At 33.2% G+C, this 18557-nt stretch overlaps 1 protein-coding gene across 1 annotated transcript in view; it reads left to right on the forward strand.

Annotated features, from left to right (window-relative positions):
* LOC118272099 (cGMP-dependent protein kinase, isozyme 2 forms cD4/T1/T3A/T3B) overlaps positions 1-18557 on the forward strand; it is a 127051-nt gene that overhangs the window by 21454 nt on the left and 87040 nt on the right. The window contains exon 2 of the mRNA XM_050693584.1: positions 17798-18541. Coding sequence (XP_050549541.1) covers positions 18054-18541 — 488 coding nt within the window. The 5' untranslated portion in view covers positions 17798-18053. The remainder of the gene's footprint in view (positions 1-17797; positions 18542-18557) is intronic.

Consider the following 18557-nt stretch of genomic DNA (forward strand, 5'->3'; position numbering starts at 1 on the left):
AGTTTAGCTGTTTCTGAGATTAGAAATTATAATTAAATAAAAATAAATTCTTTAGCTTTAGATAAGCAATGCATGACTGAGATCATGTTTTTTTTTTATTTAAGGACGTAAACAGCGCACTTTGATACTTGTAGAAAGATTTGCGCCATCAACAGCTAGATAAAAATATAAATTACACACTTCAACTGGGAAACAGCTCTAAATCAACTTATAATATTTATGACTGAACCAGGAATACCTAGAAGGCGGGGTTTAATAAAACCCGAAAACTCTGCTCGGTTCTCACATCACAGCTCACGCTCTTCGACTATCGCGACTAATACTTCTTCACAAGTATTTTTCTTCTTCTAGGTACAACACATTCTACAATGAATAAAAACATCAAAGCAGTGTGTACCTAATTAAACTTCGTTCCTTTATAACTTATATTAAGTTTACCTTTCGTTATCATTCAGTTATAACAACTTACCTACTGCAACTTCATCATCAGCCGAGAGACGTCCACTGCTGAACAAAGGCCTCCCCCTTAGTCCTCCACGTAGAACGACAAGCCGCCACCTGCATTCACTGGCTCTTAACTATAACTAATTGCATATTTGACATTTTGGCGGTAACTAACTGCAACTGCTAAATCATTCAGTAAGATAATAATCGACCAGACGTTATGACATAAGATAATTAATTTAAAAAAACAATCTGGGGCGTGCCTTTTTCCACGCGCTATACATTACACATCGAGCTAAACAAAACCAGTATAAACTGACCGTCGAATGTAGGAAAAGATCATGCAATGAAAGGCCACGATAAACTGGTTTTGTATAGCTTGCTAGCCGTGTGTACGAACGTGTATTTTTTTTTGCCAAGCGTCTATGTCCGTTCAACCGGTTATATACTTATAGGCTATTTAACTATCTATTAATGTAAGATATATTTATAGTATTCTTTCTCTTAAAATAAATTGTCTTGGCTTTAAAATAAGAATTTTTATTAATAAAACAGGTCTTAATAAATGACTCTAATGTTTAAATTTATTTTCTGAGGTCATTGAACTACGAACAATGTTGGTGAAATAGAACGTGTGTCAAAACTGTAAAGATTGGGATTTCAATAGTAGGATCGTATAGAAATAGTAAGGTTTTAGATGATTTACGGCGCATTCCAATAACCTATCTATCGGTAGATTTGCCTAGCAGCGGTAGAATTTTGACATAAGCTCCATACAAAATGTGTCAAAATTCTACCGCTGGTAGGCAAATCTACCGATAGGTAAGTTATTGGAATGCGCCGTTAAACTATCGCTATATCATTAGACTATAAAAATAGGTATGTCAATTTACGCAGTAAATATTGAACTAGAGGTGTGTGGGTCACACATGCCACTATTATGTACCTATGCAATAATATTAAAATAACTAACTCCAATCTGTTATTAATACAAACAAAATATTTGTTTTGTTTTCAACTCTAATTATTATTACTTTAACGTTATTTATTAATAAAATAATACTTTTTATACGAAAAACTTAGATAGCACAAGTTTATAACAGCGCCATCTTATATTTAAATCTTAAACTAGTCTTTTAGTGTAGCTACTCGATACTAGATGGCGCTCATGTGAAACTAGAAAAAAATAGTTTTATGTTTTGTCATATTATGCTAACAAAATCTATAACTAAACGGTAAAACATATTGTAATATTATTTTAATAATTGTAGAATAAGTAAGAAATAAATAAATACATTTTTGGTTAGCAAAACTGTGAAGTGAATTTAGTCTTCTAAAATTTTAAAAGATGGCGTGCAAATACATGTCCAGTTAAAACTCCTAAGTTGTCAGTCATTCATTACAATATTAATCCTATAGAAAATGACAATAGTAATCGTTAAAATAAGAAATTTAATCTTGATAACATCTAAAGAAATTGTTTTAATTTATTATCGTATTATTTACAATATCAATTTACATTTCAAAATAATTGATTACTCACAATTTTCATACACATAAACAATTTTATCAAAACTCGGACGTTCTTCTAAACGGCACATTATCATTATAAGTAGGTATCTATATTGACATAAGATAACAATAGCTTCTATGTAAATAAATCACTTGAGAAATTAAATAATCAACAGTTACGATTTGAATTGTGGTCAGTCTTGGTTTGCGATCCGCTAGGAATAGTGCACTCAATTGCCTTTTTCAAGTGTCGTAGGCGTGTCCTTTGTGTTATACGTTGGTCTACTGATTGCCCGTTTGTCGTGTCGCTTCCAGAGTAGTTACAAGCAGTGAACCTGACCGGTACACAAGTACACAGTACACAGTTGTGTCAATTTATTAACCTTCGCTGCATCGCTCACGTCTCCAGCGAACATCGAATTATTTATTTATCGATTCTAATCGTTGTAAAATTTATCTAAAATCAGTGTCGGATTACGATAATTTTGCCGCTTCTGTGTTAGTGGGTCTGTTTATTCGAAGTGCGTGGAAAGTGATTTGAGTTTTTCCTTTTCGTTTTCCGATTTTTAATTGTTTTTTTTTTGGTAAGTTTTTTTTTGTTTTTCATCACCTTCTTGTTTAGATACTTATTGTATTTATTTAGTCTTTAAAGTAAACAATACTATAAAATAGTGTTACATAAGGTGAACATAATGCCATAATATGAGTGTATGTATTACGAAAATAAAAACAATACTTATTTCATATTTTTTTTAATTTTTAGAGATTTTCGGAAAAAATATTTCGGCATAATATAAAATTGGTCAGTGAAATCTTCTCCAATTGACCTGCGAATTATTAGAACTAGTTCCATCTGCCCCATGCTAAAACTCGGCGACGAAAATGCTTTTACGGCTATAAATACTAACCGATTCATAAGTGGCATAAGTGACGTATACAAGGTATGCACAAGTACTTATAAATTATAAATATTGTGATTAAAACGTGGACTATAAATGAAGTGATAAATATCGATTGAGTGTTGGTCTATAATTAGAAATAAAATCACGCGATCACTTAAGGAGACAATCATTGATTAATGCTATAGTTTGTTCTTGTGTGGTCATTTAATTTAATATTATTATGAGCACTGATCTAATGATCTAAGTAATTGCATGTTTGTAAAATGATGAGCGTGCTTACTTTTAAGTGAACAGTAAGTAGCTATTCATGATTAGTAGAACAGGGTAAGGAAAAATATTTTTCGCGAAATAATATTAGATTCAACTTATTTTTAGCCAATTTCCTCAAATGAAACGTAGTGTTCTATTTCCTGACTTATTTCGTGTTAGATGCAAATTGGAGGCAAGTTTGCATATTTTTCCTCTTGGAATATTCTTTTTTTTATTGCAATGTGTTTGTTTACAGCTATTTATAAATGCTTTCAGTCCAGGTATTACATTACCAATACCATTTTTTTGAGGGGGGAAAGTCATCCAATGACTTTTCCCGCCTTGGGCAAGGCGAGAGGGAGTTGTTTTAGTTATACAGAAGCGAGCACTTAAGGAGACTCTTAGGTACTGACTAAAAACCACCGCGTTGCCACTCTTGCTCTTCGAACCGGAACCTCAGTAGCTAGCTAGGCAGTCCGTAGCTCCGGGTATAAGAATTATTATAGCCATCTATATTTTTTAAACTAACTAATAGCTAAGGTTTCAAAATAAATTACCTTTAAAAGTATTTTGTTGAGCTACAATTAATAACTGACGCTGTATGATCTCGTTGCATTCGATTGTTCTAGAATCTAGCTTAGCAGCTGGCAGGCTGTGATAAGCTCGTCTAGTTTATGATAACCTTCGTTCGTTTGTTGTGTAGTCGCCGAAATATCGATGTTGTTTTAAGTTTTGGTAACACATTAGATATTTATTAACTTTTTTGTGTATTTTTTTCTAAGTAGGTAGCAATTTGCAATGTTGTTATATTTTTGAGGATTTACTTCTTATGTAAGACGTCTAAAGGAGAAGTCTATTTTAAAATGAATAATTTTGTACTTATACCTACTTCATTGTAGGTTCATTTGCACCTACCATATTGTCTACGCAACACCTAGAGGTTGAAAAAAAAGGAATACCGGAGGCATTTTGTCTGCCTTTTTTACATTTTGTCATTGCGCAAGAAGTATAAATAAATAAATATCTACAGAAATTTCACGTAATCATTATGTTTATAGAAAATTGGTTCAAGTTTCGAAAAAGACGTAGTAAGAATGCTATTTGCTCTATGGAATTCTGTTAGAAAATATGATTTTCTTATATTATTCGCCACTGACCAACATGATTCAAAACAGCGTAATTATTACTCTAATCTCTCACGACACGATAATTTTCTCAGATAATATCATTGATAGATGCTACGTGCAACCATACACCTTCAATATTTTTTAGTGCTACAAACTAAAGTGCAATGACCCTTATCGTCTTGATTAGATACAAAACTCCACGTGCACCTTATTTACGTGGTTGATAACGTATTATTTACTAAATAATTATCATAGTTTAGGAAATGTAGTTATTTTTTTAATAGCAGAAGTTAAAAAAGTTAACTTATATCCCCAAATAGGTATCCTACAATTGACACATATTTGGTCATTATTATATTGCCTGGAAAATACGTTAAATAATTATCCGTCAGTTAGTTATAAAATATTTCGTCATAATATACATGTTATAGTATTTAACCAAAACCAAATTTATCCTTAGGTATATGAGCGTCCATTTTTGTCATTTATTTTAACCGCGCAATGAAATCATTCACCTCCTTATTTATCCTTTATTACAAAAGTTATTTACGTACTTTCATGATGGAAAGGAAAATATCCTTCAAATATTTACACAAAATACGATTTAGTATGTTAAAATACAAAATTATTTTTCCTATATCCAGCAATGAAAGTTATTCGCCTCGACCAAAAATGGTCAACTCATAACATACAGCTGTACATGGTCATATTATTTTATTAGAATCACTCTTGTTTTTTGTTCAATTTGTAATACACTTGGATGAGTTCATTCACTGTTTAGATTCAGTAACTTTACGTTTTTTTTTTCATTTGTTCATAATAGTATTTTTGGATTTGTATTTAATTTTTTAAATATACAATTAATTATAGTTGATTAATTATTAAATTTTAAACTTTTTTTATTGCAACGCGCTTATCTCCGATACTGGTTCCAATTAAACATTATTTTTGTCGAAAACCATATACAATGTGATAGGGGCGAGACTTCTAACCCGTTAAGGCTGAGTTCTACATCTAATTTTATGGACAAAAGTCGGGGGTCGAAGCGGTCGAATCCCCTCCCCCTAAAAATTATGGCTATTTTTATATTTTTTTTACTTTTTTTGATATCAAAGGTTGTATGCGTCGTAGAAACAAAAAAAAAACGACAAACGGTAGCTAATAACCTTGGCTAACTAATTCATTACTTTTTTCATATGTTTGATAATGTTTTGGTGAGAAAAAAAATCATTTGTGAATTATTTTTACCGAAAAAATCACAATTTTTCAATATTTTTAATTAGGGGTTCAACCCCCGTAATAATATTATTATTTTTGTCGATAAAATTAGATGTAGTACTCAGCCTTAACGGGTTAGAAGTCCCAACCCTATCACATTGTATAAGGACTGAAGGAAGATAATGAGATATAATACATCACGTTACGCTCAATAGCAACCTTAAAACATCAGAATCTAAACCTACGAAATAAAATAAATGTGGGTGCGTCTAATACTGTGGCCACGGACTGTAAATGTCAGGTTATATTATGACTCATTTATTCAACTACTTTTTTTTTAATATAAATGGTATGATTTTCCTTCAATGTTACAGTACTTAAGTTTATCGTCACAAATTGTACAGGATGTATAATTTATACATACAGTGTTGTGTTATAGTGTGTAGAAGTAATGTATCGGTATCACGAGGTTTCAATTACAACCGACTCGCTAAACGAACGGCCGGCGACATAAATACGTCATGTCGCTTCTGTACAACTAAAACAACTCACATTTTGTTGTAATCGATACTTTTTAATCGAGTCATTCGATAATCGGGTCGTTGGATTTTAGTGATTCCGATTTTTTTATAATTTATTAATCTAGCGATGGATCGTACAAATTGTTTTATTATAAATAGTCATTTAATAAATTATTTTGATTTATACAATTTAAAGGTTGTAATCACATTTCTATTTTTAGTTTTATCAAATAAATAACTCTAAACATTAAGATTTAATTGAGACATAGAAAATCTTTCAACGTTATTTTCATACGCCTACCTAAAAAATAAACCATTCGCAAAAAAAAAGATAAAATGTGTCGAAAATTAATAAAGTAAATTACCGATTGATTGTATGACGTCACTGTGCTTACAAATTATCGATCGATTTACCTAATTAAATATTTTCATATCGTGTATAGTGTAAGGTGTGAGCAAGTTTATTAAAAAGGGACCACGCCCTTTTTCACAAGTTCTCAAGATCTGTGCGCCGACACCTCAATGAATGAAACTGTCAATCAAACAAGAGACCTTTTAATAATAATAATACATTATGAACGAACAAAAACCTGATACAGACCTGTATAACAACTATACGTACGTATAAGATTTCTTAAAACAATTACTTTATTAAAATGTATACTTCTTTTTTATATTAAATGTTTCTTGGATTTGTTCTTACGATATTTCGTTGTAAGACCTCCAGAGAAAATTATCTTTGTTCTGTTTTTTATGTGTGCGTATGTATTGAGTAATTTAAGTGTAGGAAAGCCATGCTTTAGCACGAATGGGTCGGGTCAATCGGAGTTATACCACGGCCTCACAGAAAACCAGCGTGAAAGAAGGCTTGCCTTGTATTTCGTTGTGTGAGTGTGGTTACCAGAGGCATAATTACTCCCCGATTCCATAACAACCCTTCAATTCCTAACTCAAAAGGCCGGTAACACACTTGTAAGTTGTAACGTTTCTGGTGTTTCAGATGTCCATGGGCAATGGTGATAGCTTACCATCAGTTGATACATATATGCTCGTGCTCGAAATCCAGTTATGCTTCATAGTTTTGTCCTTACCGAAACTAAATAAAGCAATTACTAAGATAAATAATCTTAAAAACACTAAATGATCGACCGTAACGTTACATAAATAACACAAAGTTTAAGTACATAGTGAAAGTTGTAAACTGTGCATATAATAATTACCAAGTAAGTAAACCAAATTGCAAGTAAATGTCAGTATTCATTATCAGATTAATAATTGTAAATAATTATACATTATATTTATTTTATGTTTTACGCGTAAAATAAAAGTTTACTAATTAAATTGTTAATTTTTTTAAGCGAAATGTCATTTATTGTGTGTTTTATTGGTTCTAGTTGATTTGGTGTTTTTTTTATATTTTTTGGGAGACTTTTACAGTGCTTTGAATATAAGATGGTAATATTACAAAATATCTTTCGGTAAATTAATTATTATGATATCGGTTTACCCACTGTTAACTGTTTGACGAGGACACGACTAGTTTCAAACCATTCTAGAGGCTCATATTCATAAGCAGTGTTTCGCGATAATGGCCGCGTCTTGTGTCTCACGAAAGTTGTGATAAAATTATCTTTCGATAATTTGTCCGTTTCTACACCTAGAAATTAACCGATTATTTTATGTAATAACAATTATATCGTTATTCTTATTAAAATTGCATTTACAACTGATTTATTTCTAACTTAAATACAGATCAAATTAATCACCTAAGCTACAAACTGCAGCTATTTCATGGAAATATCTCCACTTAATCTAAATTTATTTAATTTATCTTGTCGTACGCGTGTTGTACGTATGTCGATTTTAGACAAGTTATGATTGATAGGCCTATACAACTATTAAGTATAGACATATTATAAATTGATTTACAATTACGTATGATAATTTATTTATATGTGTCTGATTGATGGAGGTATTGAGATTTTGATGGGAAGATAGTTTAGATTTAGATTATTTAAAATTTAGTGTGTAACTATAGAAAGTTCGGGAAAATGCTCTGAAACTATATGTATAAAAAATCAATTGCTGTTTGTTAGTCTCGCTAAAAGTCGAGAACGGCTGGACCGATTTGGCAAATTTTGGTCTTGAATTATTTGTGGAAGTCCAGGGAAGATATAAAGGCAAGAAAAAAATGTTTGAGGTGGTACGAAGTTTACTTACTCGAATGCTATTTTGATTTAAATTGATAAATATATGCATCGTTTAATTAAAATACAAATAAATATACATTAAATAGGTAATGCATCCATTATTAGATCATTTACATTTAATCGCAGATCTTATTCATTTAAAATGAGAAGAACAACGTAGTTTTAGAACTATTCCGATTCATTTAAATACGCATGTCATTGTGGTGACAAACGTAATTGATTACACCTACGATTATTTATTGTAAGTCAACATAAATAAATGACATAAATAATTCAAATAAATATATTATAAATGTTGAAACAGCTTTCAAGACGTTAATAAATCGTTTCCGGATATCTAAATCAATCTTGACCGGGTTATAAAATAAAAATTGTAACATAAAATATAAGATTTGGTCGCCTGAATTGTGTGTTACTTTTGAATAAGGTTGAGCATATTGTCATTTTGTTTCTGCCACTTATATTGTTGAAGGTTATATTGTCAAATAAATCTAGATTTGTAAAATTATACTTTAGTTTTTATGACATTTTTTTACGCGGGGAAAATTAGCCAATGTGTTTTTATAGCATAGGGTGGCAAATGCACCGAGTTTGCGGACTACCTAGTGGGTTTACGGGGGCTCCGGCTCGAAAAGCTGAAGTAGGAACGGGTTGGTTTTTAGTCAGTAAGAGTTCGACACTCCTCTCGTCTCGCCCAAGGTGGTAGACGTCATTGGATGACCCCCACCAAGATGGATCACCTGATCGTAAGAAAACAAATGCAAAACGCTATCTACTGAATTCACCATATCAAAATAATTAAAAATTTAAAGTAAAATAGCAAATAATATAAACATTTCATACTCCACTAACTAATGGAAAATAAAAGCGAGGAAACTAGAATTTTCCAAAGGCTTGCCAAACATGTTGCTCTTATTTTAGCAGTCCATGTTTGTGTTCCGGAGGTTATGTGGTGCTATCTAAACATGGCTTGACTTGATTTTTTGATTTTGTTAATTTATTTCGTAAATAAATTGAACATTCTTTGTTTACCTATAATTTTAATAATAGGTAAATTGTGGAAAATTTGCGCTTTATAAAAAAAAATCTTTTGTGTTTTTAACCGACTTCAAAAAAAGGAGGAGTTTCTCAATTCGACCGTATTTTTTTGTAAATTGTATTAGTTTAGTATTACCTATATGATATCTTATTTTACCTCTTTGTACTATCTAGTTAATGTAGAAATATACCTAGAAAATCATATTACGCGTTATAATTCTTGCATAAAAATAGTCACGTGATTGCATGAAAAAAATATGCCGAAAATATCATCACATTTTTTTTCCGCTGTCGAAAAAATCGGAAGTATGACAAAGTGCGCGTGAGTATGTTGCGCATGACCTCTTTTATATCAACACTTCCTATCGATACGTATCTGAAATCGTTCAAATGTAACGGCCATCGGTTCGACACGAACCAAGACACCTGACGTCGGAAATACCTACGTATATTATAAAATATATTGTATAGGTTGTATGTTTGTCCTTAGTTTTTGTTGAAAATTATTAAAGAGGAAAAAAAGTTGATCGATTTTTTCGGTTTGTGACGGATAAGGTGTGGACACTGTTGACAGCCCTTTTAAATATTTTTGTGGGATAAAATTCATATTGATTTTGTGAAAATATGGACACGATAGTGCATTAATTTCACATTGCTTACTGTTCTTAAATCATAGAAGACTAATATTTATCTAACTTCGTATCGAAAAGATTATTTTATTGTTCTTTCGACACAGACATAAAATTCAACCTAAAATTATTTTCTTCTTCTAAAAATTGACAATTATAAAACCCAACCAATTCCAGCACTAAAACCTTGTTTATTCAACGAATGAACCTCGTATAGTCACTAGAGTCATACCTTCAGTTCAATTAAGCAGTGGTCACGCAATTTCATGCACTTCGGTATGACAGTGCACCATTGTGACCATACCATTATGTTAGAGCCGACATGACATGTGTCCTAAATTACGGTGATAAATGGTTCATGTTGAACAACACTAGAATACAATGTCGATGCTTGTGTGAACTTTAGCTCGTAATATGTTTGAAGTATGGGTATTTAAGTGACTACTACGGTTAGCTATTAAAGAGAATGAGGCTAAGCTATGCTGATGAATGATGATGTGCTATGTAACGTTGCTGTGGATATCTTTGGCTTCCACCAGGCACCAGGGATATTCATTGTTACATATAGCTTAGCACTGGTGGAAACAGACTCAGCTATGTTGTTTATATGGAAAGATGCGTGCGATACATCGCTTACTCGAGTTACAAAGTTTAGTATCGGTGGAAAAGCTTAGCTATTACATTTTCGTAGCATAGCTACATAGTACATCTCTGGTAGAAAAGCACCCTTAAAAGTTCAAAAATAATTGAAACATGTATTTGTTTAAATAATGAAAATAAAAAATGTCACAACATACATATAGAGGGAAGCAGCATAGTTTGCACGCGCTCTTCGGTAAAATACCATCTCCGTTAAAATGTTCCTAAATTACAAACCATTTTTGTTTTTTTCTTTATCAATATACTGGAATTTATTTATCAGTCGATATTTTATTGGAAAGATGTTATCATGTTATATAATGTTATTGCATTGCATTCAATTCAGTTTCCTTTTGCAGTTACATACCTACTTGGGTTTAGCGGCTTTTGGTTTAGATCCAGTTAACTTGAAACTTGAAAGGTAGATTTTTTTCTACTCTTCTAGCTGAACAGATAAATTCCTCTTTCTTCCCTTCTTTCTCTTTAGTATGTCAACAAAAAGTTCAAATTTAGCACAGAACATTCGACTGTTAAAAATAATTAACCTTTAAACTACAAAACAATATTTGCTTTCAATCAATCGATGAAGTAGGTACCTATGTTTACGGCAAAATTAATTTTAACGTCTCAAGTATAATGAAACACAAATGTTTATATAATTTCGTTCCATCTACTGGACTAACGTGTATTAAATATTAAACAGCAGTTTACTATATGACTTGCATTCAAGATCGATGTGGTAGGTGGAAAACTAGCCGTCATCTTTTCATCAGAAATGTTAAGTCATCTATGGATAGTTTATTGGAGCTGCTGACTGCCCTTTCTAGTGGGTTACTGGGGTCCGAAAAGCAGGAGTAGGAATGGGGTGGTTTTTAGTCAGAGTCTGATACTGTCTTTCGTTCTCGCCCAAGGCGGGAAAAGTTATTGGATGATTTTCCCCCGCAGTAAAATGGATAGCTTATTCTATGAATTCACAATACTCATCACGTTAAAGCTAAATGGAGAGTTTTATACATAATTATGAGGTGATGATGAAAGCATTTCTTATTCCAATTTTAGTAGGAAACGATTTTGTTTTACTCCCATAAATAGCGGCTGATCAAAACAAAGAATAGTTTCAAAAATGTAAGTCCAGTCAAGTCAGACAGACTTGAAAGTCCTTTTCGAATCTGGAACACATGTGCCATAATCATTTGTACTAGGAAATTATACAATTGAAAACGTATATTGTAAACCTACGCATGTGACCAATTTAAACTCAAGTCATTCCTTTTATGCCACTGCACTGGTCTCAAGCGCATTGTCTGTTACCTCAATACATCTTTATAACAATTTGATCGATGAAGTCTTTGTTCGTTAAACTTACCGATAGTATGAGTTAGATACTCCATTGAGAGGCTACAAATATTATTAATAGCTAATATGAACCGAACAAGCAGGTGTTATCAAAACATTTAACAGACTCTGAATGATTGATGTAATTAATACAAAATGTGTTGATATGTATATAAAGCGTCAACATGCACTGGATCAGATTCAAGATGGATAACATGTGCCCAAAACATAATAAGTATTCAAGTATTCATCGACATTGCCGATCCATATTTTTTTCACTTTACTTCGATAAAAGCGATAATTTACTGACGCTTTTACCAGATAACGAAGAAAGAAAGGATAGGGTTAAAGGGTTATAAATGCATTTGTCTTTTTTTCTGGAAAGTTCAATTTAAAATGTGTCCTTTTATTTGTGAAGGAAGGTGCATCTTATCGGCAGAATGTTTGGAGAGATGGTAAAATTTGGGGCTTTTCATTCCGCGTAACTTTGTTTAAGATACCAACGCAATGAAAATACAATGGCCAAGTCCAGACTGTACTGGTAAGACTGTACTTAATACCAAAATAATAACAATGTAGAATATTCTAGAAAAAGGCGAATTCAGTTTCACTGCATTCACTAACCTGGTGGTATCTCGTAGGAATCTACCAAAAGAGTCATTGTAATCCGATCTGAATTCCTAACAGTCATAAAACTCACTGCATACCTACTAACCTGTGTGAGCCAATTATTTAATAACGTGGCTTGTACGGAAGTCCCTTATTCTGACGAATATAATCTAACAACCGTATTGACACACCGCCCGGTCTGGAGACGAACAAACAAAAATAGGACAACGCAACGTCGTCTTCGAAATGTGTTACACGAAAAATTGTGCTGAACATTTATTTAATTATAATGTTGAAGATGGAAACATTTACGACCATATCTCTGTTGGCGATTGAGCTAATCAAGAAAATGTAACAGACGGAGAAGCTAATGAAAGATTTAAAGACTTTAGCATCAAAATGATGATGTAGAAGATGATACTAGTGAAATAAATGAAGTACAACAAAATGAACCAAACAATGATATCCTTACTACTAAACTAATTGACGTTGACAACAATATCCTTGACTACAACAAAGACAGTCGATTAACTGATCAAAACAAAACCACTAAATTGTTATTACACACTCTGTTTAATAGCCCGCCAGACGATGAAGAACAATTATTCTTAATTCCAAATAAACGCGATTTCACTAAATGCCACGTCACACACACACATAACCGCCTCGTTACTCATAAATCACATAATTGTGCATGTGACAACCCTCAAGCGAAGAATTGAATTTAATTGACTCTGTTCTAAAAATAGTCCGGGATTGAAGCTAACAGGGCTGTCACGTAGATGGAACGTGATGGCCCTTATGAGTGCATTGTCTTGCGAAGAATATCATTTTATTACTCTTATTTGGTACCCAAGTCTTCACACAAAGCAGACGACTTTTAAATAGAAATTGCACTTGTTAAGCTTGTAGTTGTTTTTTATTTCGGTACAGAATACGATAGTGATTTAACCACAATGAATCATACTTCACATATGTATTGTATACAACTAAAACTTGACATCATATCACCTTGTAAAGTAATCTGTATCTGAGATACTACATTAAGCCAAAGTAGTGTACCTAGAATAAGTTGGACATGCATTTGTTGATGCAAATGTTTTTCTAAGTACTTATTAGGTACAACATTATAATGCAACCCGCGATCTGCTTTACTTAGTTGCGGTCGCTGGTTATAAATAAGACAATATTGTAAGTTTATATTAGCACTGCGAGTAGAACATGTTCAATTAGAACTGAAGTATAGCTGCCTGATTAATTATAATGACTTTATGAAAAGCCGTTGAATGCGATGAAAAAAATATTAATGTAATAACCGTTTATTATGTTGACAGTTCTATAACAGGAACAGATTGCAACAGAGATATTAATGAGGACCGTTTAGATCTTGATGAGACTGTAGAACCCATTTAAATGTCAGATGATACAAAAGAAAAGAGACACAATGTACTTGCTAAATATATTTCTAACGATAGCACATATGTCGCAATCAAAAATGTTTAGTTTGCTAGTTTGCATGTCGTAAAGGTAAATGAAAATCCACGGATTGAATAAACATGCACTGCAGATGCATATTCCAGTAGAACCAGTGACGGCTGTCATTAAAAAAGTAGCTTTTGCTCGGTTGGCGGTAAGACGGGTGTTAATAACTGACCCGTAAAGGCCACTTTCGACTTCTAGCAATGAAATATTACTCAGAAAGCGGTTGCCTACATAATTGTACGTGATATAAAAGTGATTTATGTTTAGATTTAAACTCAGTAAACTGGTATTTAAACCAAGCAACTTGTAGATCAGAAACTAGATAAAGTTGAACAAATATAGGTTTTATAGATTATATTGATTCAATTGCGCCTTTGGCGGGTCATGTCAGATGAAGTCAGTAGTCAGTGATTCCATGAATTTGATTTCAATGAGATTAATACTCATCAATGAATTATACTGTGTAGACTATAAGGAAAACTAAAATAAATCTAATGTTTAGAAATTCTAATTTGTAAGCTTCTCGAAGAGATACGTGATTAACCACATGAAAATAGAATTCTGAATAACATTCCACGATATTCCCATTCGTGAATTTATGAAAGGATGTGGTGATATTTCTTGGAGTGTCATAAATTATGCGATGAGTGCATTAAATCTGACTATAAATCCACTTCCCGACTGTTGGGATTAAACCACATTCCAAAATATTTTAGCAATTTTCAGGAGAAGTGCAATTACATTTAGATTTAACCGAAAATTAAATTATGTGTTTTTCAATAACGTAATAGTCAATAAGTAAAATTATTATAATAAGTAAAATAAATAAATAAATGATATATAAAATATCCTTCGATATTTGTGACGTCATCCGTTGATTTGCTCGTCGATAGTCTATGTGCGACTTCTGTCATCTGTCACTTGTCACTTGTCAATGTGTCGCCACATCACTCCCCCAAGACCGGAGGTCGATCCTGTTGAGACGGCTGTCGATGCTTGAGATGAGCGGTGCCAGAAAAAAAAACACAAAATATCTCCTAAAAGTCGATAATGATGGTTTCCATTTTACTAAAAATCACGTGAATACATCATATGCCAAATAAGGTTTTATTTAAATATTACATTACAGAAAATTACTCGCTAAAATAAATATTTACCAATTACACATTTAATTTTCGAGCCGTTCAATTAACAGTTGAGAAAATAAATAACATTTTAAGTAACACACGACGGTTCGGCATGCAATATCTTACACTGGGACTCAATAAACATTGTTTTGTTTGCATAAAGCTTGTTAAACAGATTTTAACGAGTAGATACGCAAATAAACACTTTATTTGGAACATGGTAACCAGTCGCAACGGGTTTTCTTCCAAGTTATCGCGCAAGATGTTATTGAAGGGCGAAATATCCGAACTGTCAATCTTAAAAGATCATCTTGATATTCGCTGAGAGAATTTAAATTGGTGACGGCGTCTGTAGTATAATTTTCATCGTATCGTCTGATTGTATTTTCACTTATGAGATATTTGTTTCGATTCTTAAAGTTATTTCTTTCTGATTATCTCTTAAATACCTATCTTTTTAAATGAGACATAAATATCGAGTAGTATGTAACAGCTGTGTTATTATATATTTTAAGTAGCAATACCAACACAATACAGATGAAAGTAAAGCTACATAAAATAACGAGATTACGCTAAGTGAACACGAACAATATGAACACCGATAGCTATGTCACGGCATTTCAATATATTTAGCCGTCACGATGGGTGCGGCATTTCGAACAATATTCTGCGATATGGTGCAATTGTGTGTATATGAGACGCCCTTTACTGGTGATGATATTTTATGTACACCCACCGGAACAGAACAATTAAATACGGAACAAGAACGCCCACTAACTAAACCGGAGTAAGGTCGTTTAAAATTAACATTTCATTATGTCAATGTCTCGTGTTCGTCCTTAAGGATAATGATGCTAAAGAAGTTTCTAATACACTTGTACTGTGTACTGTAGGTTTACTCTAGTTCTCGAAGGAGATTATTTTCGGCCATAGGTTTAATCTGATTTACCGTAATAAAATTACTTAATATAACGTTTTCTTTTTAATTTCAAATCAAAAAAACTGTTTATTTCTCTTAACTTTATCTGTTTTGTTCACGAAAGTTCGCAATAAATGGAATTGTAGTACGAAATCTGCGAAGTTTCCGACAAAACTTCATTTTTCGTTGAATTAGAGTTAACATCCTGGTGTTGATCTCGAAAACAACGATAATGCAGAAAAAGATAATTTTAATGCATTATATGAGCCCGATACTGCAACAATTGATCTTGTCATGATAATGCTACTGGCAACTGCACCTACTGATGATAAAAGTCTTTCTTTTTTATTCTGTCTGACTGTTGCCAGCTTAGCGCTGTTGTCTTTTTATTTTGTCTGGTAATTAAAAGTACAAAGAACTGCTTCAAATCCATCAATCACGTTCTAAATATTCCCAACAATGTTACCAAAACATGTGATGTTATTTAAGGAAATTCTACAATTAAAATTTGTATACCATGTTAGGTGTTATTTGTGACCACAATCCACTAAAATATTTACGTTAATCCCGCTTTGATATAACAAATTCATTTGTATTGGCGCGTTGCCCCAAACCTGTCATATCCACTTTATTATCTTTGCTAAAACTAAATTGTTTATACAGATGAGGGTGTCTGCCATACTTTTTGGTGTCTCTAAATATATCTCCTCTTGATTGAAGCTTGAAATTAATTTTAATTTTACATAGTTTATCTAAAAGTTTGATTAATACTGTTTTGAAAGATACGATAACTATCTCAGTTACTTTCAGTTTATCATTAATGCTACTACGTTTTAATCTTCTAAATGTCATGTGTCGAGCTTGGAACTGATTTCTTAATATAGAAGTCCAGTCACTGTCTTACTTTATCTAGTTTGATACACATGTATGTTTATGACTAGTGATTTTAATTAACCGGTTTCTTATCCCTTTCCAACTGCCACTGTTTTAGGATTATCTCCAATTTAATTATAGCTTAGTACTTGAATGTGGTACTTTGTGAGACTTTCCATTGCGGAAAATTTGTGTCGTACCACGTGTTCAGTATCGTAAACAGCCTATGTTTTGAGGTCATTGTCAGCAATTACATTTTCTTCAGTATCAAAGAGGCAATTAATGTTGTTTGTATTCCACAGATGTATACTTACTATTTTTTCATCAATTAATGTTTTTAACATCTACTTCATTATATTATCGAGACGTCTCGTCCTCGTGTTGTGTCAAATAAAGATTTACGATTAGATTAAAAAAAATGTCATGTGGTTGTATTGTTGCGCATGAATCAGGTGATCAATGATCTTTCCTACCAGATGTAAACAGATATTGTTTATCGCCCCTTAAACTAGGTTGATAAGCAATCAATTGTATTGTAAAATCACTTCAGAAGCCAGCGTTAAAATGCTTTGATAAATCCGGAAAATTTTCCTTTTCGTGCATCTTAGCATTTTCTTCACACACTGTTCAAATGTATTTTCTACGAAGATATGACGCGTTTGAAGTGTGGTTCAGTCATAACCGTAAAGACAAAAGACTGCTTGTCGTTATAAAAATAGGTACAATATAATTGATAATTAATTAAACACGATTAAAATGGTTGATTAGTTTAGCTTGAGTATTTAAACCATTAATTATTTTATAACGGAGTTATACGATTTAGAAAATGTTATAAGGTCTTTAATTGTTTTTCTTTCTGTTTTATGGCTAGAGAATGATGGTTGGAAACGATTCTTCGTGGTTAAATTGTGATTAAAAATGACATTTAATGATCATACTAAAGCAAGAAAATTATATTTTCAGGGCGGTGCCGAGGCACGCGGGGCTGACTCCACGACAGCGGACAGGCGGCGCGCGCGTATCTACACTACTCCGCTCGTCCGCGCCCGCGCCGCACGGCTCGCACGCACCCGACCCACACACATCCTGCACCTCCCTAAACCGTGTTCGACCACCGTACGAAACAACTCACAGTGATAGTGGACATTAAAGTACAATAACTAACAATAAAACAAGTGAAATCCCTAGTGATTCCGTTCAGTGCTCGGTAACCGAGTGAATGCGCGTGTGTTTTGACACCCTCTGCTTTGGATCGTCACAGCGTACAGCTGCTGACGATGAGCCGAGGGCCTTAGTGAATACAGGTGGAGGAGCGCTTACCGTGGCGCCCACAGTGAACGGCGATAGGCGTGCTTTAAACGAAACTTATAGAGAGATTGAATTAAATGGTATAATGGGGACTCCAAGCGCAATGAACGCTGATTCTGAGAATTGTGTTGCTAACGCGACAATGACGAACGACATGCAGCCTCTAATTGAGAGGATACGAGAACTGGAAGCGTTGCTGAAGCAACGTGACCAGGAGATGTTGGAACTGCGCTCGCAACTGGACAAGTTGCAGAGCGTGTTCCCGTACCAGCAGTATGCTCGAGGATCGCGTGGTCCGAGGAAGCAGAGGGCTCAGGGTATCTCCGCTGAGCCCCAGACCAGCTCGTCCTTACAGGACTTGACTCACCAGACGTTCCCAGTCTACGACAAGAGCGAAGCGTAAGTACTTACTGTA

The sequence above is a fragment of the Spodoptera frugiperda genome, chromosome 5 (genome assembly GCF_023101765.2).
Source record: "Spodoptera frugiperda isolate SF20-4 chromosome 5, AGI-APGP_CSIRO_Sfru_2.0, whole genome shotgun sequence".
Taxonomy (NCBI): domain Eukaryota; kingdom Metazoa; phylum Arthropoda; class Insecta; order Lepidoptera; family Noctuidae; genus Spodoptera; species Spodoptera frugiperda.